We start from the raw sequence: 27,450 nt of genomic DNA on the forward strand, positions 1-27,450 counted from the left end.
GAGAGCTTCTTCTGGAAAAAACCTACCATTTTAGTGTTAGGCCTCAGCAACAGATTAGATGTGGGGGGTGGGATGAGGAATCCAGGATGACTCCTAGGTTGAGAGCCTGGAGGACTGGGAGGGTGGTATTGCCCTCTATGGTAATAGGAAGGTAGGAGGTAGGGGAAATTTTAAGGGGAAAGATAATGAGTTCAGTTTTGGGTACATCGAGTTTCAGATGTCTACTGAACATTCAGTTCAAGATGAATAAGAAGCAGTTTGAGATATGAGATTAGAGATCAGGAGAGAGACTGGGACAGGAAAGGTAGATTTGAGAATTATTAGCATAGAGATGGTGATTTTATCCATGGGAGCTGATGAAATCTTCAAGTGAAGAAGTGTAAAAGGAGAAGAGGGTTCTAATTCTTCTTTCACAACATGACTAATGTGGAAATATGTTTGATATGATTGTAGATGCATGGCCTATATCAGATTGCATGCTGTCTTGGGGAGAGAGAGGGGGAAAATTTAGAACTCAAAATCTTATAAAAGTGAATGTTGAAAACTAAAAATAAACAATTTTTAGAGCCCTCTGTGTGATCAGAATGAGGAACTTGATTTAAGTAACTTTAAATGAATTTATTTTTTCCATGTGGGGACCAGAGTTTAGAAAGGCACACCACATATCACATATCAGTGATCAATTACAGTAGTATGGTATCCTGCTAACTCTTACAAAATTCTAGATTCTCATTTTAGCCTGGATGTCATTGAAGTTTGTAACTTCTTTGACAGGAAAGACTGTTGTAGTTTTACCTTTGAATGTCCAGTTCTTGGCACAATGCCTGGCATTGAAATGAATTAATATTTTTGGTTCTTACTTGTTGAATTAGCAAAATAAAGTTGTTGGACAAGATTGAACTTTAATTCAAAAAAGAAAACAGGAGAAGAGAAGAGGGCCCAGGGTGGAACCCTGAGGAACACCAGTGGCTAGAAGGCATGATCTAGAGGAAGATCTACCAAAGGAGACAGAGAAGTGGCCAGATAGGTAGAAGGAGAACCAGGAGAGCATAGTGTCCCAAAATCCAAGGAGAAGAGAGTGATCAGTAGTATCAAAGAAGAATGAAGATTGAGAAAAACCATTGTATTTGGCAACTTAGAGATCATTAGTAACTTTGGAGAGAGCAGTTTTTGGTGGAACAGTAAGGTGAGAAGCCAGAACAATGGATAAGCTAGCGATAACAAAGAGATACTGAAGATTCCAAGGATATTAGATGAACCTACAATGAAGGCCTTATGGAAGGATATGGATAAAAATTCCATGGAATGAAAATGGATGGATGAATTGAGATCTGTCCTTTTGGAGGGAATACTTGCATGGATGAGATGGCCTAACATCCCTGAGAAGGTTAACTGGGATTGACTGGGGGAGCAGAAGAAAAGGATACTCCTTTGAGCATTGTGGAAAGAAAAGGGGAAAAGCCAAGACAAAAGCTGATCATTGGATTTTGTGGGTCCGCAGTTAGCCATTCAAAACCTACAGCCATATCAAAGTCAAAAGTGGACTCTTTAGACCTGACAGTAATAAAGCTATAGGTTCAGATTCTGCTTTCTAAATGGAAGTTTCTGCTATTCTTTCTTAATTCACACTTGGAAGCTATTTTCTTTCCTTCAGTCTATTTTCCCCATGGTTCTTTCTTCCTTTAGTCCTGTTTCTTCAAATAGAGCAAAATTAATATCTTTTTATTTTTAACAAAAAGGATAATAAAGGTAGTGAAGGGGAATAACATGAAATTTACACATCCTCAAGGGTGTAGATGATGTGTGAAAAGCCTTTAAAATGAAATGAATCAGGGAGTAGAAAATGACAGATTTTGTGGAGGATGTGATGGGAGAATAAAAGCTCAGCTAATATGAAATTGTAGATGAATTGTGGACAGTAAAAACTTTAAGATAAACTCACAAAAATCAATAGCATTTCTATGTAGTAATAAGATAATACAGCAGGAAATATTAGAAAAGGTAGTTTCATTCAAAATAACTACAAAATGCATGAAGTATCTAGGAATCAATCTACCAAGGCACACTTAAAATTTATATTGCTATACTACAAAACACCCATTAGAGAAATAAAGAATGAATAAATATCTAGGGAGATACTTAGTGATCATGGATGAGCTGTGTCAATATAATATAAAGAAGATGATGTCTCCTAAGATAATTTACAAGCTTAGAGCTATACCATTCAAACCACCAAAGGAATATTTTCCAGATCTAGGCAAAATAATAATAAAATTTATTTGAGGAAACCTCACAGCTAGGCTATAAAGGGAAATAATAAAGAAGAGGCAGAAATGAAGGGGGAATAGCAGTTCCAGACCTAAAGCTTTTATAAAAAAGTAATAATAAAAATATTTTATATTGGTTAAAACATAGAAAAATAGAACACCCTGGAAAAATCAAGAATCAGAAAAAATTGAAAGTGAGAATCTAGTGTTTGAGAAACCTGAAAATATAAATTATTTAGTAAATAACTCCTTATTTCATAATAACTACAGGAAAAACTAGAAAACAGTCTGGCAGAATTTAAGCTTAGACTTATGAGGCCTTATACCATATTCTACAATAAATTAAACTGGATACACAATCTGAATATTAAAGACCTACCATAAAAAATAAAAGTGAAATAATCATGTCTTGTATAAACCATGTAGAAAAATTCTTAACTAATAGGAAGAGATTCAGTTTTGATTACATGAAATTAAAAAAGTTTTTGCTCAAAAAAATTATTTCTTCTACAATAAGAAGGGAAGTAGTTGACTGGGGAGAATTTTGGTATTAAATTTCTCAGATAATGGTGTGGTATATAAAATATAGGGGCATGTAGGTGGTACAGAGACTGGGCCTCAAGTCAGGAGGATCTGAGTTTAAATTCAGACTCACTTACTAGCTATGTGACTCTGGGCAAGTTGTTCAACTTGCCTCAGTTTTCTCATCTGTAAAATGTACTGGAGAAGGAAACAAAAAACCACTCCAGTATCTTTGCCAGGAAAACCACAAATGGGGTCATGAAGAATCAGATACAACTGAAAAACTCAAAAACATCCAAAATGTAGACAACTAATAAAAATATGTAAAACCAAAAGCCTTTCCCTGTAGATAAGTGATCAAATATTATGAATAAACAGTTCACAAAAGAAGAACCACAGACTATTAACAGCCATATAAAAGAATGCTTCTAATCACCAATAATAAAAGAATTGCAAGTCAAAATAACCTTGAAGTTTTACCTCACACCTTGCAAGTTGGTAAAGGTGGGAATAGTCACTGTTGGAAGGACTGTGGAAAGACATTAGTGTACTGTTGGTGGAGCTGTGGAGCTGCGTACCCTCATTCTGGAGAGTAGATTGGAATTATGCCAATAAAGTGACTAGAATGTCCATACCCTTTGCCCCAGAAACTCCACTGCTAGGCATATGCTCCAGGAAGGTCAGCAATTAAAAAAACTGTGGTAGCAAAAACTAGAAACAAAGTGAATGATCATTATTAACTGGAATGGCTAAACAAATTGTATATGAGTTTAAAGTAATATTACTGTGCTGTAAGAAGTGACAAACACAGTGAATAGAAAGAAGCATGATAATGCTTGCATGAACTTCAGAACATTGGACTTATTGGTAAAGTAAAGTAAGCTAGGCGGTCACTACGAATCTACATGACCAGTGGATATGTGCAGTGTCTGGTGCCATGAACTTCATTTTGCTGAATTTTTCTCCTCTTCTTTTTATTTTTAAACAATATTCCTTGTACCAAATGCCAAAGACAGCTTCAAAGATCAGTAAGAAAGCTCTTTCACCTGGGTGAGAGGGGAGTGCTGGCTGGCCCTGGCCTCAGAGCGGTCACAGCCACTGCAGTGGCAGCATCCACTTTTGGAGCCCTCAGCCTAAAGACCCTGAAGGAATCGAATGGCTGATCTGGGTCTCAGTTCTGAGCAGCAGTCCTGGGGAGAGGAAGAGTGCTGGTGTGGTGGAGCTGGTGATGACTGTGGAGTGGGAATCCTACTCTCAGATTCAGGGCATAAAAGAGTTGCTCACAGACCAGAGTGTAGGTCAGAAGAGGAGTAAACTCCTCTCCCTTGATTGTGCCACCCTGGAGGAAGTGAGAACTTAAAGGTCCCTAGAGTATACCCTTCACTTGACAAAGGACTCAAAAGTCAAGTAACTAGCTGAGAAAATGCCCAAAAAAGGGAAAAAATAAGACTATAAAAGGTTACTTTCTTGGTGAACAGGTATTTTCTTTCATTCTTTTGGATGAGGAAGAACAAAGCATACCATCAGAGGAACACCTAAAAGTCAAGGCTTCTGCATCCAAAACCTCCAAAAATAATATGCAATGGTCTCAGGCCATGGAAGAGCTCAAAAAGGATTTTGAAAATCAAGTAAGAGAGGTGGAGGAAAAATTGGGAAGAGAAATGAGAGTGATGCAAGAAAATCATGAAAAATGAGCCAACAGTTTGCTAAAGGAGATCCTAAAAAATGCTGAAGAAAATAACACCTTTAAAAATAGACTAACCCAAATGGCAAAAGAGGTCCAAAAGGCCAATGAGGAGAAGAATGCTTTAAAAAGCAGAATGGGCCAAATGGAAAAGGAGGCTCAAAAACTCACTGAAGAAAATAGTTCTTTAAAAATTAGAATGTAGCATATAGAAGCTAATGACTTTATGAAAAAACAAGAAATTAAAAAACAAAACCAAAAGAATGTAAAAATGGAAGACAATGGAAAAAAATAGAAGAAAATATCTCATTGGAAAAGGCAACTGACCTAGAAAATAGATCCAGGAGATATAATTTAAAAATTATTGATCTACCTGAAAACCATGATCAAAAAAAAGACCCTATACATCATTTTTCAAGAAATTATCAAGGAAAACTGCCCTGATATTCTAGATCCAGAGGGTAAAATAGAAATGGAAAGAATTTACCGATCACCTCCTGAAAGAGATCCCAAAAGGAAAACTCCTAGGAATATTGTAGCCAAATTCCAGAGTTCCCAGGTCAAGGACAAAATATTACAAGCACCCAGAAAGAAACAATTCAAGTAGTCTGGAAATACAATCAGGATAACACAGAATTTAGCAGCTTCTATACTAAGGGATCAAAGGGCTTGGAATATGATATTCCAGAAGTCAAAGGAACTGGGATTAAAACCAAGACTCACCTACCCAGCAAAAGTGAGCATAATACTTCAGAGGAAAAAATGAAATTTCGATGAAACAGAGGATTTCCAAGCATTCTTGTTGAAAAAACCAGAGCTGAATAAAAAATTTGACTTTCAAATACATGAATCAAGAGAAACAGGAAAAGATAAACAGGAAAGAGAAACCTTAAGGAACTCATTAAAATTGAACTGTTTGCATTCCTATGTGGAAGAGTCATTAGAGGGAATACACGCACACACACACATATATATGTATGTATGTATGGGTATGTATGTATGTGTACATTATATATGTGTAGGTATGTATATGTACATGGGTGTATGTGTATACATATGTGTATGTATATATATGTATATATAGATATATATAGACAGAGGGCAAAGGGTGAGCTGAATATGAAGGGAGAACACCTAAAAAATAAAATTTACTGTTGAATGGAATGTACTAGGAGTAAGAGAAAGAGAGAGACAGAATGTAGTAAATCATCTCACACAAAAGAGGGAAGAAAAAGCTTTTACAATAGAGGGGAAGAGAGGGGAGATGAAAGGAAATTATTGAACCTTACTCTCATGGGATTTGGGTTAAGGAAGGAATAACACACTCAATTGGATATGGAAATCTATTTTACCCTGCAGGGAGGCAAGGGGGAAGGCAATACGAGAGGGAAGATAATAGAAGGAACAGCAAATTAGGGAGAGGGATAATCAGAAGCAAACACTATTGTGGGAGGACAGGTCAAGGGAGAGAATGGAATAAATGAAGGGCAGGGCAGGACAGAGGGAAATGTTGTTAGTCTTTTACAACATAACTATTATGGAAATACTTTGCATTGTTACATATGTATGACCTATATTGGATTGCTTGTTTTCTCAATGAGGGTGGGTGGAGAGGGTGAGAGAGATTACGGAACTCAATAATGAATGTTAAAAATTGTTTTAGTATGCAACTGGAAATTAAGCTATACAGGCAATGGAGTTTAGAAATCTATTTTACCCTACAGGAAAACAGAGGGGAAGGGGGATGGAAGAAGGATAGGTAATAGAAGGGAAAAGAGCCTGGAGAAAGCGGTGAATGGGGTACATGCTGTCCTGGGGTGAGGGGTGGAGATAGATGGGGAGAAAATTTTGAATTCAAATTCTTGTGGAAGTGAATGTTAAGAACTGAAAAATAAAGTATATATTAAAAAAAGAAAATAATAAAAACTGCAAGATATTTAAAAAATATTCCTTGTTATAAGGGCTGGTTCTCTGGGAGAGGAGGAGGAAAAATTTCAGGGGAAAATTAGATGATATAAACAAGTTTCTGTTTTTTAAAAAACAAAAACTGGGGGGCAGGGGGATAAAGAACAAAATAAAAAGTGCCCAGCAGAAAACAAAAGAAAATTTAGAAGGAAGCCAAAAAAAAAAAAAAAAAAGATGGACAGTTTTTAATACACCATGTAGTATTTATATAGGTTTTCTTGAAGTGGAAATTTATTGCTGTATATTTTGAATCCTCTCACATTCTGCTATGTACATGACATGCTTCCCCCCCCTTTTGTTATTCTGTATTTAAGTTTATGTTTCTTTTTCTTTTCTTTATTGTGCATTTAAATTCTAGTATTTGAGTTTAAGTTTTTAAAAATGGAAAAGAAATAGACTTCACAACTCTGATCAAGCCTAGTAGGGATGATCTCCTTGCGTGGACTCAGATGCAGTTTCCAGACATGGCCAATATATTTATTTGTGATGCAGGAAGGTCTGTGTGTCTGTGTCTGTGTCAGTGTCTGTGTCTGTATGTTTGGATCATTGAGAAATGACAGTGAAGTAAAATAAAAAGTATCAATAAAACTTTTTTTAAAAAGAAAACAACACAGCATTTGCCCTCAAGGTTATAATATGGAAAATTATCATGATGCAAAACCTCATGAAAATCAAATGATATCCTTATTTGTCCACTGTATAAAAGTGCCAACTCAGGGAAATTTGAATTTCTAAAAGGCAGGCCAAAAATACATCTGTCCTAGACCTGATCCTGAAATCACATTAATTGCATCTGAATTTGACCTGAGTAGTCCTATCCACTGTATTACTAGAGGTAGTTGATATTCGGATCCTACTAGTGTAAAGGGCAGAACTGATTTGCAAATTAGATGCTGCAGGCTAGTCTGTGTTTTTATAATAAACAGAGAGAGAATTTTGTTGTTTTTTTAAGTAATATTTTCATTTTTTTCTTTCAGACATATGTATTACCACTATGAAAACCTGTATCCACAGTTGATTAAGAAACCTGACACCTTTGAAAAGTTGAAGGACTTTTTAGAGTATGTATAAGAGTTTACCTTTCTGATTTAAATTTTGATAGTTTAGAAGCTGAATCTTTAATTTAAAAAAATCTTATTCCTTGTACCAAGGCCCTTTTAATTCTCTTTAATTTTATTTTATTTTCAGTTCCAAATTCCCTCTCCACTTCTCCCACCCATTGAGAAGACAAGAAAAATAAAAATTACAAATCTTTCCCCTGTGTTTGACAGTTAACAAATAAGCTTTTATTTAGCATCTACTATGTTCTAGGTGTTGGAAATACAAATACAAAAATAAGAATGCTCCTGCCCTCAAGGAGCTTACTTGTATATACCTATATTGTCTAACAATCATGCCTTCATGCACACATGCCACCTACTACCTGCATGACCCTTGGCCAATCACTTCACTTCTCTGGGCCTCAATTAGCTTATCCCATAAAAAGAAGGGGTTGGGAGATAATCCGTGAATTCCCTTCCAGCTCCAATTCTACAATCTTATAATATTATGATCACTAACCACACGAATTAGGAAGAACATTATATTACGTTGCCTCTGGATCAACTGCTTCGTTGTTCCATACCAGATCAAAACACCCTTCCCTGGTTAGGGACAGTCTCACTTTTATATCTGTGTCCCCAGTGCCTAGCACCCCAATCAGTTATTTATTCATTCACAATGGCAGGAACCCAAACTGAGACCACACAGCTGGGAAGGAATTTAAGTCTTTCTATGATCTGACCTGAATCATAGCCTCTTTTTTTTTTTTTTAAAGCTCCATCTTTTTTCAAGGAATGTAACAGTAATGTTAGCATTCTAACACCTGAGTGGGTGATTCTTGATTCCCTTACTGGATTTTGCCTTGCCTTATCTAAAGCCAGTTTGGTTTTCTTCTAGGAAGCAGGATAATTGGGCCCGAGAACAGATCGGTAAAAACAGGAAGAGTCCATTTTGGAGACACGCGGGCTATGTTTTCTCACAGCTTGATGGGTTGTATTTTGGAGCTGCAGAGAAGGCGAAATTAGCTCAGAAAAAGGTAAGTGTTCTAAGGAGCTGTACTTAGCATGCATGGGCCAGAGACATACAGTGTGTGTAAGCCACCTAAGAGTGCTGGTAAGAGCATATAAGTATTCCTTAAGCCCTGTAGTCCTAGAGTTTGTAGCTTACTGATGCACATTCTCCTACAATATCACAATCTCTCTCTCCCTACACTCTAACCCACGTTAGCTTTTTGTAGCACCTTAATTAGCTAAGGGTGACTAGGGCTTTGGCCCAGGGCATCAAATTTCAAGGGTTTTGATTACACTTGAAGTCCTTCAACACCAAAACAAAAACAGATCTTAGCCCCAAATTAGCATAAAACTTTAGGTAAAATAGGAAGCTTAGTGGGGTATGCACTTTACCACCCCACCCCTGCCCCACCCCTCCCCACTCCACTATTTTTCTCTACCTTTACCCCAGAAATTCCCTTCTATCGGCCATACATTGGTGACTCAAAGCCTCCACCTTCCTCTTCCCTCACACCTTTACCCCTGACGATCTGAGTGTATATTTTGTCTCAAACTACTAATATCTCTGGCATTTTGACAGTTATATCTACTCCCTTAGGTTACTAGGTGACCATTTAGAACTTACAAAATAATTTATGGTGCTTTCACCATATGAAAGAATTACTGTAGCTTCCTAAAAGTGAAAACCCAAATTTCAGTGTGATCTATGGCACCAACTCCTTCTCCCTACTCCCACCCCCAACTTTCTCCAGGCTCTCTCTTCCTAAACTGTAACTGACTAGATTACTCTACCTGCACCCACCCTGGCAGCTTGGGTGGTTCCTCAAGTGGAGTGGGAAGTTCGATCAAAGGAATGTAACTCATTTTCAAACAGGATTACCTGAGGGCACCCTTGTGATGGGGAGGATATAAATCTACTTCTCACAACTGTAGCTGCTATGGTTCCCTTTCCCATCCCACCCCAACCCAACCTCCCAGTCCCATGTACTTCACATTTAAATAAAACCAGCAAGATGATTCTGTGAACTTTTTTTTTCCTGGGTTAACTCTTAGAATACAACATTTAGTACTAGAAAGCAAAGCAATAATAGTCACAAACCGCCCCCACCCCACCCCCCCACCCCCATTAACCTAGGTCACATTCTTTAGCTGGTACATCTTGTGTCTGTGGAAGGGAGTAAGGCATGTAAGTAGGGAATCCCATGTATGTGCCTGGGGAAACTCATAATTGATGTCCTTGTTCTCGTTAGTGTTAACTTCTGTATAGTCTTCATCTTCTCTGCCTCTCAGCTCTCCTGTTTCTCTACTCTTCTGTATTGAAGAAGGATTTAATTCTCTCAACAAAACAGCACCCTTAAGCCTTGTCTGGGTTCTGGTTTCATACTTTCAGCAAAAAACATTTTTTTTAAGTGAGGGAAAGTGAAGCTCTTTAGGTCTACCACTGGGCTGTGAAAGGCTTCTATCTGCCAAGCCAGGGGTGGAGAACCTGCAGCCTCAAGGCCACATGTGGCCCTCTAGGTTGTCAAGTGCAGCCCTTAGTCTGAATCCAAACTTCATAGAACAAATCCCCTTAATAAAAGGATTCATTCTGTAAAACTTGGACTCAGTCAAAAAGCCACACCTGAAGACCTAGGGGCCCACATGTGGCCTCAAGGCCACAGATTCCTTACCCCTGTCCCAAGCCATAGAAGGCAGTAAAGAGCAAGGTAAGGTAAGGGTTTAGGCTATCTCTCTCTGTCTGTCTCTCTCTGTCTCTGTCTCTCTCTGTCTCTGTCTCTCTGTCTCTGTCTCTCTGTCTCTCTCTCTCTCTCTCTCTCTCTCTCTCTCTCTCTGTCTCTCTCTCTCTCTCTCTCTCTCCCCTTACCCCAGTCAGCTCTTCAAACAACAAAGGATTCTTCTTATCGCAGTCATCTCCCACCATCAGAACCTCATTCAATTAAACCAGCTCTCACCAAAGCTGCAGAACCTATCCATTTCTACTTAGCTACTGTCCTGCCTAAAAATCAAGGTCTCCTCCTATGTCCTCCACCTCTAACTTAGGTTGAGAAACCCCAAATCCACCTTTCTGTCAGACAGGACAAAACTAGTCAATATGTAATTTTCATGTAATCCAACAACAAATTTTTAAGTCTTAAAAAAACAGCCATGAAAATTAGCTGCTGAGAAATAATGCTCTGCTGTCATCAAGCAGTACTTTTGTCTCAGTGAGGGGCTGATTTTAGGTCTTCATAAAAATGTCTGTATCTCCTAAAGTGCTTTTCTCTGTTTCTCACACATACATCCTTTTCCTGCCTCCTTCAGTAAAGGAACTCATGTAGAAAAGGGGCAGGATCTTATACAAACCTAAGAAAATGGACATTTTGATATATTGACATTTTAAAACAGTTTTTTAAAGTTATTTTCTTAATTAATAAGGCCTGAATCCAATGAGTTGGATCTTCAGGGCTTTCTTTGGCTTTTCATGAAACCCAAGACCTGGGTTTGGATGGTTCTGATCTGGTCACTACAGTCCTGTGCTTGTGTGGGCTCCATCTTGGTTGCTGGTCTGGTAGTTGGTTGTGGCCTGACACAACTTCCTGGGGCTTCTATGGTCCCCATTTGGGGTCTTACTCAGGGGACCTCTCCACTATCACTGCCTATGGCCATGAGACTTTGCCAGCTCTACTTGTCTGTCTTTGGTCCCACTCTGTGGTGAAGGAGCCATCATTATTATTGTTCAAGGGCTTCTGGTTAACTTTTCGAATAAATCACTTACTTCTCACTGGATTTCTTGATCATGACTTGCAAAATTCAGGTTTTTGCTGTAATAGCCATGTGAGAGTTGGGCAGTTTTCCTCCTGTTCAATCAGCCATCTTGGAAGGAAGTCCTAATATATCCACATATCAATCTATATAATATATTCAAAATAATGAGTTGGACAGTGGCATCTAGGGTAATGAGTGAGGAAGGGGTAGAATTGAGTCTTATGGTAGGAACTGAGCCTTTGAAGGGAACTAAGGGATTCTAAGAGGTGGAGGTGAGGAAGGATGGGAGAAAACCTTTACAAACACAGGGAGTTGGAGATGTACTGTTGTATATAAAGGAATGCAAAGAGGCCTGTTTGGTTAAATGTAGAGTACATGAAATGGAGTAATGCATAAAAAGCTATAATATTAGTAACTAACATTTATATAATTCTTACCATGTGCCAGGCACTGTGCTAAGTGCTTTACTATTCTTTTGAGTAATCTTATTTGAGTATCACAACCACCCTGGGAGATCAATGCTATTATGATCCCCATTTTATAGATGAGGACCCTGAGGCAGACAGAAGTTTAGTGACTTCTCCAGAGTCATTCAGCTAGTAAATATCTGAGGCCAGATTTGAACTTAGGTCTTCCTGACTCCAGGTCCAACCCTCTATCCACTATACTACCCAACAAACCCAGACAAGGAGATTGGAAACAGAGTGTAGAGAGCTTTAAATTACAAAGCAAAGGAGTTCATACTTTACACTGAGGCAGTAAAGAAGCCTCTGGAGCTTTCTGAGAAGAGGAGTGACATGGTCAGACCTGAACTTTAAGAGCAGCATTTTGCAAACATGTAGAGGATGGGTTTGCGTGGGGAAAGACAAGGCAGGAAGACCAAGGTGCTGTTGCTAGGGTACAGGTGAAAGCTGATGAAAGCCTGAACTGGAGGGGTGACCAGTGACCAGAGGGTTGATGTCAGAGTTGTGGTGGGGTTAGAACCAAGAAGACTTTTCCACCATTTGGGTATGAGAGGTGAGTAAGAGTCAAGACGATGAAATTATCAACCTGGGATACTAAAAAGATGGTGGTACTCTCAACAGAAATAGGGAAGTTAGGAATTAGGGCAGATTTTAGAGGAAAGACAGTGAGTTTTGTTTTGAGTTTGAGGTACCTACAGGACATTCAATTCAAAATATCCACTAGGCAGTTGGTGATGCAGGACTGGGACTTGGGAGAGAGTAGTGTTAGAATGTAGTTCTCAGAGTCTTTTGGGCAAAGCTGATAATTAAATCCTTGGGATCCAAGGAGACCACCAAGTAAGAGAATGTAGAAGAAAAGACAAGAAGGCCTTGGACAGTGCCTACAGGTGCACCTAGAGTTAGCGAGCAGACCATGGATGGTGATATAATAAAGGAGACTGAATAGTCAGACCTTAGCAGTCTTTCACATCTTCATTCACAGATGAGGACACTGAGGTTCAGAGAGGTCAAGAAGGTGACCCAAGCCATAAAAGGTCCTCTAGGCAGTAAGTGGCAGAGCTGGCATTCAAATTTAGATACTTTCGTTCCAAATCCAATCCTCTGTTCACACTGCTTTGAATTGCCTCCCAAAAGAACCAAGAGAGAACAATGTTAGAAAAACCCAGAGAGGAAATTAAGAATATAGAAGGAAAGGGTGGTCAGAATGTCATTTGCTCCAAAGACATCCACAGGAATAAAGACTGAGAAAAGACCACTGGATTTGGTGAGTCACAGATCACTGACAACTTTATAAGGAGCAGTTCAAGTCCAGTGAGTGATGAGGTTGGAAGGTTGTCTACAAGGAGTTGCAAAGTGAGAGAAGAGGAAGTAGAGGCAATGCCTGTAAATAGGTATTTTTTTTTCTAGGACTTTGCTTATAAATGGGGAGATATAGGATGATATCTTGAGGGGATGGTGGGATCAGATGAAAGTTGTTTTAAGGATGAGTCCTAGTCATGTTTACAGGTGACCTTGCACTATTGCCTCATAAGTGAGCTTACAGTCTTCTAAAAGGCAGCTAGGTGATACAGTAGATAGAGTGCTGAGCTTGGAGTAAGGAAGATCTGAGTTCAAATCCAGCCTCGGATACTTAGTAGTTGTGTGACCCTAGGCAACCTTAAGTCTAACTTGTTTGCCTCCGTTTCCTCAGCTCTAAAATGGGAATAAGAACAACTATGTTGCAGTGTTGTTAGAGGATCAAATGAGATATTTGTAAAGTGCTTATCAAAATGCCTACTGCCATAAAAATGCTTATTCTCTTTCCTTTTCTAGTCTTGATCTTTTTCAAATTCTCTTTTCATGTCTTCTCATCTTGTAGAGTTGATTTTTTTAACCCAGGTGTGTGACTTTACATTTATCCCTATTAAATGACATTGTATTCAGTTTTGCCCAATTTTTTTAGCCTGTCAAGACCCCTTTGAATTCTGACTCTGTTATCCTGGTTTGTGTTAGGTGCCAATCTAGTAAGCATTCAGTGAATGCCTTTAAATAAAAATGTTAAATAGCCCAGGGTCAGCTACAAATACCTGAGATGTCCCATGGGAGGCCTCCTACAAAATCAATATTAAACCATTAATGACTTTTAGGAGTCAACACATTCTGAAACCACCTAACTTTATGGTCATATGACTCTCTTCATTCATCTTGTCCATAAGAATAACATGAGATTTCATCAGATGCTTTGCTAAAACCTCCCAATGCTTTTAGAGGGGCTGAGGCTGGTGGATTATTTGATCTCAAGAGTTCTGAGCTACAGCATGCCAAACACTGAGTGTGCCCCCTATATGGTGAGCCTCTAAGAGGTGAGCTGTTGGGCTGACTGAGGAGGGCTGAACTGGCTCAGGTCAGAAACAAATCAAAGCAGAGCTCCCATGCCAGTCAGTCGTGGCAGTGGCAGTGGCCATGCCTACGAATGGCCATTGCTCTTAAAGCTGTGGAAGGCTGAGAAGGCCCAGTTTTTAAAATAAGTAAAAATGAAATAACATTAATCTAGGTAAACTGTATCTGCAACATTCCCCTAAGCCCTTGTTTCAAACTCAAACAGAAACAATAGCTGAAGGACACGTGTTAATTTGCAAAACCACAAATTAACATTATCTGTGTTGTAATATATTTTTATTTATTTTGTTAAACATTTCCTAATTACATTTTAATCTGGTTCTGGTTGTATGTGGAGTTTCAAACACCTCTACCCTAGGCTACCTAGTCAAAAAAAAACCCAAAGAAATAGTGTTAGTTAGCCTGGTTTGACTTATAATAATAAAACTGATAAGAAGCAGAATGCTATAATACATAGAGCACCAGCTTTGGACTCAGCAAGATCTAGATTCTCTTTTCATGTCTTCTCATCTTGTAGAGTTGATTTTTTTAACCAAGGTGTGTGACTTTACATTTATCCCTATTAAATGACATCTTATTCAGTTTTGCCCAATTTGCCCGAAGTCCTACATGCGAATGGCAGCTTGGTTGTCAGTGGATAAGTTATTTAACCTTTGAATGCCTCAGGCCACCCGCTAAGCCTTTAATGTTAGAGATGAGCTGCTAAGCTGTGTCAGAGATGAAATGACAGCTCTAAACAAACAAAAACTCCCATAATGAATAAATACTTACTGAACTAAACTGAGCAATTTGTTCTTGGTGAAGCTATGTTGGCTCTTCACGGTCACCTTTTCCTTCCTCTTTTCCTTTTCTGAGATATCCACTGACCACTCCTGCATTATTAACATTCTTGAACATTGCTGAGGAATTGAAGCCAAACTTGCTGGCCTTCAGTCAGAAGACTACTTGGGGAAAGCAATTTCCCTTCTCTTGTCCCATAATCTATCTCCCCATCTCCACTGTCTTCTAAAGATCACTGCCAATAGCTCAGCGGTCACATTAAGCAGGGCTTTTAGTACCAGGACATCAGGTTCATCTGGGCCAAATAACTAGAACTCATCCAGGTAGCTTATCATTCTCTTTCCTGTCCTTTATGAGCCAGGAAACCTCATTAGCCTCTCCTCTGTTGTTTTACTGTCAGCCAGGTACCTCCATTACTTAAACATAACATCACAAAGCATGATGGTAAGTCCCTTCTGTATGGGGTAAGGGTCTAACATTCTAGGACTGATTCCACAAAATGTGCATGCCAGTTTCTATTATGATTTTATTATTACTCTTAGCAAAGATAACTTAATAAACCTGTAGCTAAAGGAAAAATACTCTAGTTGAACAGAAATTAAATTCCAATGACTACCTGGCTTCTAGAAATCAAAGTGAGTTATAATCTTTATTCTTTCTTTCCAGCCTTTGACTTTTCTCCAAGTCCAGTTCCTGAATGCAGTGGGAGATATACTGGACCTAATACCCTCACTAATCCCTCCAGCCAACGTCTCACAGAATCATTCTGCCACAGATGATATGGGCCATTGCTCTGTTCTTATTAAGGTAAGATTCTCCAATAGTCCCATTTTATGTGTGTATGTGTATGCATGTATATTAAGATGGAGGGAGAGAAGTAGAGAGCTTTTCTCATTAATTAATGTAATTACATAAATATGTGTTATACATCAGTCTTCTCTAAAACATAATTCGGATGCCTTATCATGACATGGAGGTGACCCTGGAGTGTTAAAGGTTTTCACAGTGGAGTGTGAGGCCCTATTGATGCAGTTTTAGGGGTGGAGAGCTCTCAGAACTATTGAGGTACTAGGCAGAATCATCTGGAAAGAATTCATAGACTCAAACAGTCTTCTAATCAACTGGCAAAAGTTTATAATAATGCTAATAAATTGGGCAGAGCTCCTTAGGCAACTTTTAATGAAGGGGATACTAAAGCTTATATAGAAAAGGTATAGTGGCTCTCCAGGCTCGCCTTGGCAGCAGCCACAGAAGCAGCAGCAGCAGCATGTCTCACAGGAAGTTCTCCACTCCCAGGTATGGGTCTCTGGGCTTCCTATCTCAAAGGAGAAGCAGCAGGCACCAGGGAAAGGTGAGGAACTTCCCCAAAGATGACCCCTCCAAGCCCATCTACCTGACTGCCTTTCTGGGTTATAAGGCAGACATGACCCACATAGTTTGAGAGGTGGACAGGCCTGGCTCAATGATCAACAAGAAGAAAGTAGTCGAGATTGTGACAAAGGTGGAAATGACCTCATGATCGTTGTAGGCATTGAGGGCTATATGCAAACCCCACGAGACCTGAAGAGCTTTAAAACCATCTTTGCTAAGCACATCAGTGGTGAGTGTAAGAGGCAATTCTATAAGAACTGGCATAAGTCCAAGAAGAAGGTCTTCACCCAAGTACTGCAAGAAGCAGCAAGATGATGATGGCAAAAAGCAGTTGGAGAAAGATTTCAGCTGTAGGAAGAAGTACTGCCAGGTGATCTATGTCTGTGCCCACACCCAGATGCGCCTGTTCTTTCTGAGGCAGAAGAAGTCTCACCTGATGGAGAGCCAAGTGAATGGCAGCAACGTGGCTGAGAAACTCAACTGGGCCTGTTAGCTAGAGCAGCAGATGCCCGTGTCCACCATGTTTGGGCAAGTTGAGATGATTGATGTCATTGGAATGACTAAGGGCAAGGGTTACAAAGGTGTCCCCAGCTGCTGGCACACCAGGAAACTGCCCTGAAAAGCCCACTGAGCCCTGTGTAAGGTGGCATGTATTGGAGCTTGGCAACCAACCCAGGTAGCCTTCTCTGTGGCTTGAGCTGGTCAGAAGGGCCACCACAATCACACTGAGATCAACAAAAAGATCTACAAAGTTGGTCAGGGCTACCAGATCAAGGATGGCAAGCTGATCAAAAACAAATGCACCCACCGATTATGATTTGTCCGACAGGAGCATCAACCCTCTGGGAGGCTTTGTCCACAACGGTGAAGTGAACAATGACTTTATCATGCTGAAAGGCCATGTCACTGTTTCCAAAAAGCGTATCCTCACCCTGCAAAAGTCTCTGCTTGTACACACCAAGCATCGTACCCTGGAGAAGATCAGCCTTTGACACCACCTCCAAATTTGGCCATGGTCAGTTTGAGACCGTGGAGGCAAAGAAAGCTTTCATGGAATCGCTCAAAAAAGACCAGGTTGCGAAAGAAGAAGTTACCTGATTGCCAGGCCTAGAGGCCTGTGTGGGCTACCCGAGTCTTTCTTACCTCACCTCCGAGGTCTTCGGCTGGCCACGCCGGATGCACATATGAGAGAAAGGACGTTCCAGAGTCGAACAAGGGTTGAGCTTTATTTCAGGGTCTAGTTACAAGTGCAGGGCGGTCTTCCTTAGGAGGAAGAGGGGGAGATTTCCTAAGGAGGCTAGGATCTTAAGGGATTGGAAGTAGAAGTACAAGCGGGGAGAGAGGGGGAGGGGAGAGAGGAAAGAAGAAAGCGGAGCCTACTGTCCTCTTGGCTCCTTACGTGCTAAGAGAGCTTTCAGGCTTTCTCAATCCTACTTAACCTTCAGCCACACAGTTTGCATCTCAATACCGTGCTGTTAGATAACAATAGTGTGCCCAGATCTGGGACGACCTTGAGGGCAGGGAGACTCCACCCATCACGTATCTCCCGGGGAGAGGCGGAAATACCCAAGCTAGCCAAGCTAGCTCAGTCTGACCTTCTCGAATCCCTGCTGTTCATGGAGGGCCTCGTAAGACTCTAAGATTTAGAAGTCCCACTTTTACCCGCCCGAGACCGTCCACACGGATTTGAACTTCCAATCCCAACATCTCCCCTTCTTTGTTATGCGCGGAGCGCACCTGGCTCTAGAGCAAACAGTAGCTGGAGGCTGAGTGGATTAGGAAGGCCTTTAGCATATGAGTACCCTACAACAAGACTTCATTCACACAGAAATCTGCAGCTAGCACAACTGACAAAGGGAGGCATCAAATAAAACAAAGATGAAACTAAATGGCTGAGTTACAACAGGGGAAGTGCAATCAACTAATCCCAAAGCATATTTTAAGAGGAGCAGCTGGTGTAGGCGCCTTACACGTCACAACCCCCCTTAATCTTGCAAATGGATCTATACAGGTGGAAAATTGGTCACCTCCTCCCCCCCCCAAGTGTCTGAGTCTGTGATATCAAAGTCCTCCTTCAGCCGGTGGAAAGAGATGCCTAGATGGGAAGCTGTCAGCAGCAGTGTCTGCGGTTGTGATGAGTGCTGCCTCCTCTCTGGGCAGCAAGGTTAAAGCTGTCAGCAGCAGGCTCAGGTGGTGTATGATCCTTCTCTGGGGTCTCCGGGCTCTCCGCCTCCTGCGTCTCCGCCGTCTCCGACATCGGTTCCCACCTATGGATCCTTCTAATGGGAATCCACGCATGACCTTTTCCTATGGAGACACAAACATACCCTGGACCCCATATTAGTATCTTATACGGACCTTTCCATTTCCCTGAGGCCATATCCTTTACCATGGCCCATGTGTCTTTATATCCAGCCTGGGTATTACTTTCCTTGCGGGGTTGTCTTGGAAAAGTCACAAAATGTCTCATAGCTGGAGTAGTATGTGAGTTTCTTGAGATATGCAAAAAATTGTGTGTATACACAGCTGTATCAAGCTCTGATTGTGTTAGGCGACCTTTTCCCCTTCTTTGTTTAGCGAGGATCGCCTTCAAGGTGAGATTGGCCCTTTCCACTATGGCCTGGCCTTGTGGATTGTAGGAGATTCCTGTAACGTCGAATCCCTAGATCGCGGAGGAAGTGTGTAAGGGTTTGAGAAGTATAGGCAGGGCCGTTATCTGTCTTTATTTCTAAGGGTAAGCCTGAAACAGAAAAACAGTGCCAAAGATGTTGAATTACTTTAGCACTTGATTCACCTGGCTGTAAAGTCACCATAAGGAATCCGGACCATGTGTCAACTGTCACATGTATGCACTGGCCCTTAAGATGGGTGACATCCATTTGCCAAATTTCATTGGGTGCCAAGCCACGAGGATTGACACCCTGGTCTAGAGATGGGTGGAATGGGATACATTGGAGACAGCTCTTAACAATTTTTCTGGCCTGTTCCTGAGTTATCCCATATAATTTGCAGAGGGCTTCTGTGGCTAGGTGGAACCTATCATGAGCCTTTTGGGCCCTTTCTTGTGGTTCCACAGTGTGCCCTACCAGGTATAGTGAATTGTCTGCTATTTGATTTCCTTCAAAAATTGGTCCTGTGCCATTTGTATGTGAGCGCACATGTAAAACATAAAAAGGGTGTGTTCTGTTATTAATGGTGGTCAATAGCCGCTCACACTGTGAAAAAATATTGGACCGATAATCTACAATAGAGTCCTCAATCCGTGAAATTAATAAAGATGCATACTGACTATCAGTGATAATATTAATGGGTATGTCACTATATATTTGGAGAGCTTGGATTATAGCTTCCAATTCGTTCTGTTGAGTAGAGGTGTAGGGTGTGTTAACTATATATATCTCTTGGGAGGCTGAATTATAAATAGATGCCTTGTGATGTTTCGTGGCATCTGTAAAAATGTTAGGCCCTTCTACTGGGTTTGGTGAGTACCTTTTCACTGGTGCTGGGGCCCACTGTAATAATTCTTTGAATAGGAAAGTCGAATTTGGTTTCATCTGGGCCCAGTGGAGTATAGTGGCCCAAGAAACATGATTCTGAGCTAACTCTTCTACATCCTTAGTGGTGAGTGTAGCATAAAGAATTGGCTGTTTTGGGTATATGTGGGTAGCTCTTCTTACTGCCTCTAGTGCTAACCGTCTAGAAATTCCCACTTGTTTAGTAAACTGCTTCCTGTTTTACTTAAATATACCCACTCTAGGGGCTTCTCTTTTTGGTGTATGACGGCATAGGGAGGTGTGGTGGAGATAATAGATACCTCCAGATCTCCTCCTGGATCCCACCGAAATGTGGTGGACTCTAAAAATTGTTTTTTTATTGCCTCTATGGCCTTGGCTGCTTCAGGAGTCAATGTTCGTGGGGAATTTAAAGCAGAGTCTCCTGTCAATAGTGAATATAAAGGTTGCATGAGAGGTAAAGGTATAGGCAACTTTGATCTTATCCATTGGATAGCTCCTACTAGTTTCTGAGCATCATTGAGTGTTTGGATCTTTATATCCCATTTTGGGGGTTCCGGCCGAATGATGGTGCCCTGTATCTGATATCCCAAATATTTGTAATTGGGTCCTCTCTGTATCTTTTCAGGAGCAATAACTAATCCTAGTCCTAAAAGGTTCCTTTCTACTGCTTGGAAACACTTCTCCAGTTCCTTGAGCTGAGGTGCAGCTATAAGGATGTCATCCATATAATGGATGATTTTGCATTGGTATTGCTGTCTGGGGCTTTCTAAGGCTTGATTAACATACCACTGGCAGATGGTGGGGCTGCAACTCATACCTTGGGGCAATACCTTCCACTGATACCTCTTTGCAGGTCCTTCGTTATTGGGGTGAGGTATTGTAAAAGCAAACTGAGGACAATCTACTTTGTTTAAAGGAATGGAAAAAAACCAATCCTGAATGTCAATGATTATAAGTGACCAACCATCCGGGATGGCATTAGGAGAAGGGAGATCTGGTTGCAGGGCTCCCATAGGCATGAGAGACTGATTTACCTTCCTTAGATCTGTAAGGAACCTGAATTTCCCGGATTTTTTCTTTATAACAAACACAGGAGCATTCCAGGGTGACTTTGATGGCTCTATATTTCCTTTTTCTAATTGCTCCTTAACCAATAGTTGTAGTGCCTGGAGTTTTTCTGGAGTCAGGGGCCATTGCTCCACCCAAATCGGGGTGTCTGACTTCCAATTCAAGGGTGGGGACTCCAGAGCAACAGCAATGGCCCTTACTAAAAATTTGATAACCTCATCCCGAGGCGGCTCATAATGTCTCTGCCCCAGATGTTAAAACTAAGTCCTGGAATCACCAACGGCCATACGGTCCCTTGGCGATCCTCTGCCTCCCACTTTACTGGGTGCATTGTCTCTAAGGTATTTTGGCACCCTCCTATTCCCCACACTGGTCTTTGGCTTTCTTTGAGCTTCCAGTGCCGGGGTACTGAGCGACCGCTAAGGCAGGTCCTATCCGCTCCAGTATCAAGGAGGCCAGTCATGGGAATTCCATTGAGCCAGATTGTACACTTGGGTCTATTCTGTCCTATTTCCTTTAGTAACTGGATTTGAACTGAGTGCTTTAAGGGAAGGGCAATAGCTATGGGAAGCTGATTGTCTATATGAGCTGGCTTGGCTACCACATTGGAGCATGGAAGTGCTGTGGTGCCGGTGGGATAAACTCCTGTATATATAACTACGGGTGCATGAGAGGGGTTCTGTAATATCAGGGATTCCTCCTGTATGGGGTCTCTCAGGGGGATCATGGCAAACTGATGAGCTGCAAGCTGGCACTTCTCTAAGCTGTAAAGGTGTTGCATTCCTTCCTCTGGCCCCATAATCTCCTGTATTCTCCCTCCAAGGGGCCGTCCCGATTCTCTGCCAAAGGGTACACTTTCGGGGCCCTCAAGGAGCCCCTCACCCCGTTTCCCGACTTCCTACATTGTTTAGCTAAGTGACCTGGCTTTCCACATGAAGAACAAGGGTCCTGGCCCCTCCCTGTACTTATTTCTTTCCTACACTCTTTCTTAAGGTGTCCCGGTTTTCCGCAGTTAAAACATTTTTTCTCCAAAGAGATATTACTTAAGGCGGCGGCCAGGTACTTCCCTTGCACCTGTGCCAAATAGACCTGACTTCCTACCCTTTCACATCTCTGTATCATTTCTTCAACAGATGCATTCTTTGGCAGTCCCAGCATTGCCTTTTTGCAGTCATGATTACAATTCTGCCGCAGCAATGTCCTCAACACTATCTCTGTCCCTTGGTTTTCCTCTCCCATATCTCGACCTACTGCCTCCTGCAGCCTGGCCACAAAATTAGTAAATGGCTCATTGTTTCCTTGCGTAATCCTAGTCATGGGAAACTCTCTCTCTTTCTTAGAGGCTATAACCTTCCAGGCGGCAATAGCCATTCCGGCAATCAAAACATAATTGGAGGCTGAGTACTGTAATTGATTTCCTGTAGCCTCAAACTGCCCTGTTCCTGTAAATTGCTGATAAGCCTGGGGGGCCTGAGCCCCTAGCCCACCGGTAGTGCTCTTTACCCTCTGAGAAAATTCTGATACCCAAATCACATTCTGCCCAGGGGTAAGGCAGGCTCTAGCTAAGCTCTTCCAGTCATTAGGAGTCAGAACGAACTGACCGCTGAGAGTTTCAAGCATGGCTATGACAAAGGGTGAATTAGGGCCATGCTTGATACAAGCCTCTTTAAGAGTCGCCACTCTCTTCCACTCTATGGGTATGTGGCTCCTTCGAACGCCACCGGGGACACTGGGGTCCGCTATTTCTAGCACAGGAAATGTCCCTACATCTTCTCCATTCTCCATAGCCTTTCTTATTCCTTTTTCCAAACTGGACTGTGGCCCTGAACTGTCTGACCAATGGAGCAGGTTATAAGGAGGCGCGGAGGGAAGGCACGGCGTATTCTCCCCTGCCTCGCCTTTTCCATCCGCTAGATGGAGCTCCAAGTCTATTTTTTCTTTACGCTCCTTAACTTTCTGCTTAACTTTCTGCTTGCCTGGACTCTCCGTCCCTCCCGTGTTCTCCCCTCCCCTCTCTCCGCTTCCACTCTCATTCCAATCCCGCCCTGGCCTCTCCGGCCCTTCCAGCAGGCTCTTAATTACACCGAATATCAGGAAATCTAAATCCTCCAGCTCCCCAGGGTATTGTTGCTCATAAGCAGTCATTTGCTCTCCGACCGCTCCCCATTTTTCTCTTGATATTCCTGCCTGTTTAAGCCAAGGAGAAACTTTCCAAATCCTTTTACAAAATTCTCGGAGGTCATCTAACTCTATTGTGACCCCCGCCTTCCTGCATTCCCTGTGAAGTTTCTCAGCCTAGACCTCCTGTTCCTCTGGCTTTATTACTGGCAATAGATTCCCCATCTCTGCCCTTTTCCCATGGGGGTGGGAAGCTTCTCTCACTCTTTCTCTCCTTCCGAATCTAGGATTCGGGACTCGCTTCTTTCACAGCCCCTTCCGGGTGTTCCCCAAAAACACCCAGGATTATCTGCGCTCCCAGTCCCTGTTGGGGCACCAACTGCCAGGCCTAGAGGCCTGTGTGGGCTACCCGAGTCTTTCTTACCTCACCTCCGAGGTCTTCGGCTGGCCACGCCGGATGCACATATGAGAGAAAGGACGTTCCAGAGTCGAACAAGGGTTGAGCTTTATTTCAGGGTCTAGTTACAAGTGCAGGGCGGTCTTCCTTAGGAGGAAGAGGGGGAGATTTCCTAAGGAGGCTAGGATCTTAAGGGATTGGAAGTAGAAGTACAAGCGGGGAGAGAGGGGGAGGGGAGAGAGGAAAGAAGAAAGCGGAGCCTACTGTCCTCTTGGCTCCTTACGTGCTAAGAGAGCTTTCAGGCTTTCTCAATCCTACTTAACCTTCAGCCACACAGTTTGCATCTCAATACCGTGCTGTTAGATAACAACAGTGTGCCCAGATCCGGGACGACCTTGAGGGCAGGGAGACTCCACCCATCACATATCTCCCGGGGAGAGGCGGAAATACCCGAGCTAGCCGAGCTAGCTCAGTCTGACCTTCTCGAATCCCCGCTGTTCATGGAGGGCCTCGTAAGACTCTAAGATTTAGAAGTCCCACTTTTACCCGCCCGAGACCGTCCACACGGATTTGAACTTCCAATCCCAACACCTGATGTTTTCAAACCATCTTGGAGCTAGTGGATTCTCAATAAATTTTTCAGTTAAAAAAAAAGAAATACAGTGAATGATATGCCAAGTATGTTAATTAGGTACTGTAAGGCAAAATCAACAAGTGGTTAGCTCTTAGAGGAACATACAGTTTCTGTACCTTGGGCATAGGTGTCATTCACTACTGGAAATGGGGGATAATAGACTGGGGAGGGGGGGTCCTTCTAAGGGGTGTATTTTTGGTCTGTTATGTCTATAACAAGATAGCCTCAGGAGTTGACTTCTGTAACTTGACCTCTGGATTATATACAGCAATTGGGAATCAGTACGTGATAATTCTGCTAGTACAAGATAGTACTGTTCATGCAAGGGAAATTCTACAGAGGTCAGCCTATTCTTGTAACAGGGAGAGACAGTTTGTCCACTGGGGCCCACTCATGAGCTATTGTCAGAGATAGGGTCTTTGGGCTGGGAAGAGATATGGTCCCAGAGCTAGTGTCTAAGCACCCTATTACTACCAAGCTGGAAAGACTTTATATACCTAGTCTAGGGATTAACCCCATGTCTATAATCCAAGGACTGGCCTACCTAAGCCTAGAAAGTTCATCCCCAGAAGGTTAGCCACCAGATGATTTATTTTTCAAGCACAGCAAATCTCAAAGCCATGGAGAGATTGTAGTCAGTATTCGTGTTTTCAGACCAATGAAAGGACTACTTCTAGAAGAAGTGAAATATACATTGTATGGTATTATAAATATATGCCAGATAGCACTAACCCCTCACATACTTGAAATTCGTATTTGTGGGATTTTCTGCAAAGTGGACCTCCGGTGACTCAAGTCTCATAGCTTCTGTATTGAATAGATGCAGAGCCATACTATGTTTGACTAACCACTTACTAGGCACACTATTTAGACAAACTAGTTATTCTGCCTTGTGACCTCTCTGGTTTTCTGTTCCCAAGCTGCTGCTCTGCTTAGTTAGAATTACTCCTCAACAACAACTTAGAGCTTGAAACTTAGCTGATAAAGCTATGAAATGTCCTCCCTCCTCCTCTCTTCCTTCCTTCCCTTCTTTTCCTTTTCCCTTCTCCTCTTACTTGCTCTTTTCTCCCTCCCATCTTTGTCTTCCTGAATTCTTCTCTTTCTGAATTCAGACTTTGGGACTGCTCTGTCATTTATGATTATCTTGTAATTAGTATCTAAGTCTTGTCTTCTATCTATAATCAGATAAATTAAATATGTCCTTAAATCATAAAATCAATTTTGATATCCACATCTCCAGTATATTATAGCTTGGAACAACTGTCTCAGAACTCTGAACTGTAACAGAACTTTGAGTAGGTTTAACCCAGCAAAGTACTGCCCCATATGAAAAAACAATAGCTTAGGGTCAGTACTTTACAAATGTAAGATAATAAAAATATTTTCAGTACATACTCAAATCAGCATTGCGCCATGAAAATGGCACTGGATCTGTGTTTAGAACACAGATTCGAACACTAACTTTACTAATTACTGCCTCCATTACCTTTGGCAAGTAAGAGATGGTGCCGCCTGCAATATTATTGTGTGTAGATTTCTTTGTTGCTATGATGGATTTGGCTTTCTGTGGTGGGGATTCAGCTTTGTTGTGTTTAAATAAATGTTTTGGTTCTGTCTTCCATGTGGAGAGTCTGTTATATTTTGTGATTCAGAATTACACCAGCATGTAGGCACTATGAATATCACATTAGTACTACATTAATCCACAGGATTAAGTTGTTTTGTTTTGTTTTTTAGGATTAGATGAGGTACTATATGTAATATATTTTGTAACCATAGAGCTATTGACCTACGTCTTTTCTTTACTTTTTTCTTCAGGGAAAAAAAGGAAAGGATGGATATCTACTCATATCTTAATTTTTCATTTCCCACCATGCTTCTTTTGATCAAAGTGAATTATTAATTTTGGGCCTCCTAAGCAAACCATACAGGGTGTCCCAAAAGTCTTAGTGCAAAAAATAAGAGCTCAAAACTGCACTAAGACTTTTGGGACACACTGTATTAACAAATGTCATACATAGTGACATTTCATTCTGATTCATTCTCTATAGACTTCTCTTTGATTTTTTGTTATTTTGACCACAGGTTCTTCCCGGGTTCGAGAACATTTTTTTTTCTCACTCAAGCTGGTTTGTGTATGCATCTACACTGAGGATATACAAACACTGGGACTTCTCCATCAAAGATCCAATGACTAAAAGTTCTCGTCATTCATTCAGCAGTTATCCAGGTAATAAGATTTCGTCAGCTTTACTGATCCAAAGTTATTGGAGAGAAGAAAAGAAAGCAAGATCTGTCTAAAATTAATGAAAAGTTAGAATTAGAGATTTTTTTTAAAAGAAATACTATTTTAGTCCTTTCAAGTAAGGTAGAAATTCTAACTATATTAACAGTGCTCCTAAGAAATCATCCATATATTTAAATTAATGCTTTTAAATGCACGAAAACTTTTGTTCTCCTGATTGCAAATGTTTGTTATGGTCATATGGCTCAGTAATCACTTATTGCAGTGAGAGCAAAAAGGAACTGAAAAGCTTTTAAAAACATTATGAATCTAGTTTCATGGGTTAGTAAATATGAAATAGGGAACATCCTTCATGGTTTGGAATCATACAGTACCTCAGTCTAAATAGTCATAATTATTACACAGGATTGTAAACACAGAAGAAAAAGAAACCACTAATCAAAGGATCTGAGTCAATTATATTTGATGAAATTGAAATAAGGCTATATGAATAATCATAATTTGTAATGAGTTATCCAATTAGTGTCCTTGGAGGCAGTACGATAGGATAGGAACAGCGATGCACTGAAATTAGGAGAACAAGACTCCAGGTCCAGCTCTACCACTTGGGAACCATGTGACTTAACCTTTCTGAGTTCTCCTCTTGGTAAGGGTTGAATGGGGACAGTCTCACTTGTGATAGAGCTGTCCAATGAAATATAAACACTACTCCCATTCCCCTCCATGACGTAAATGGGCTTGCATTTGCCTTGAGAGCATGCCTATATTAGGTCTAGGACTAGGTATAAAGTATGACTTCAGTGTCCTTGTTATGATGAACTTGAATTTGCCTAGGAGTATAATTATGCTTTGTCTCTCTTACTTGTGAGAAATCTCAGTGTCTACTCTTTCCTCTCCCCATCCCTCAACCTAGGTTCAGGTTGAAGCAGGGATAATGGGAAGATGGAAATAAGCATTCATACAGTGCCTACTATGTGCTAGGTAGTGTGCAAAGTGCTTTTCACAAATATTATCTCATTTCATCTCACAACAATCCTTTGAAGTAGGAGTATTATTATCACCCCCATTTTACAGATGGAAAACTGAGGCACACAGAGTTTAATGACTTGCCCAGGGTCACAGACCTAGTAAGCATTTGAAGCCATATTCAAACTGAGGTCTTTCTGAGTCCAGGCCCAGCATTTTATTCACTGTGTCACCTAGCTGCTTCAACCCTGTCTTCAGAGGCATCAATTCCCCTTTCAA

General features: G+C 41.2%; 1 protein-coding gene across 5 annotated transcripts in view; it reads left to right on the forward strand.

The window, feature by feature from the left end:
• PLBD1 (phospholipase B domain containing 1) overlaps positions 1-27,450 on the forward strand; it is a 93,820-nt gene that overhangs the window by 30,379 nt on the left and 35,991 nt on the right. For all 5 annotated transcript variants that reach the window (XM_072653878.1, XM_072653881.1, XM_072653882.1 and 2 more), the window contains 4 exons: positions 7,416-7,499; positions 8,377-8,515; positions 15,524-15,664; positions 26,046-26,190. In XM_072653878.1, coding sequence (XP_072509979.1) covers positions 7,416-7,499; positions 8,377-8,515; positions 15,524-15,664; positions 26,046-26,190 — 509 coding nt within the window. The remainder of the gene's footprint in view (positions 1-7,415; positions 7,500-8,376; positions 8,516-15,523; positions 15,665-26,045; positions 26,191-27,450) is intronic.

This window comes from Notamacropus eugenii, chromosome 3 (assembly GCF_028372415.1).
Source record: "Notamacropus eugenii isolate mMacEug1 chromosome 3, mMacEug1.pri_v2, whole genome shotgun sequence".
Classification (NCBI taxonomy): Eukaryota; Metazoa; Chordata; class Mammalia; order Diprotodontia; family Macropodidae; genus Notamacropus; species Notamacropus eugenii.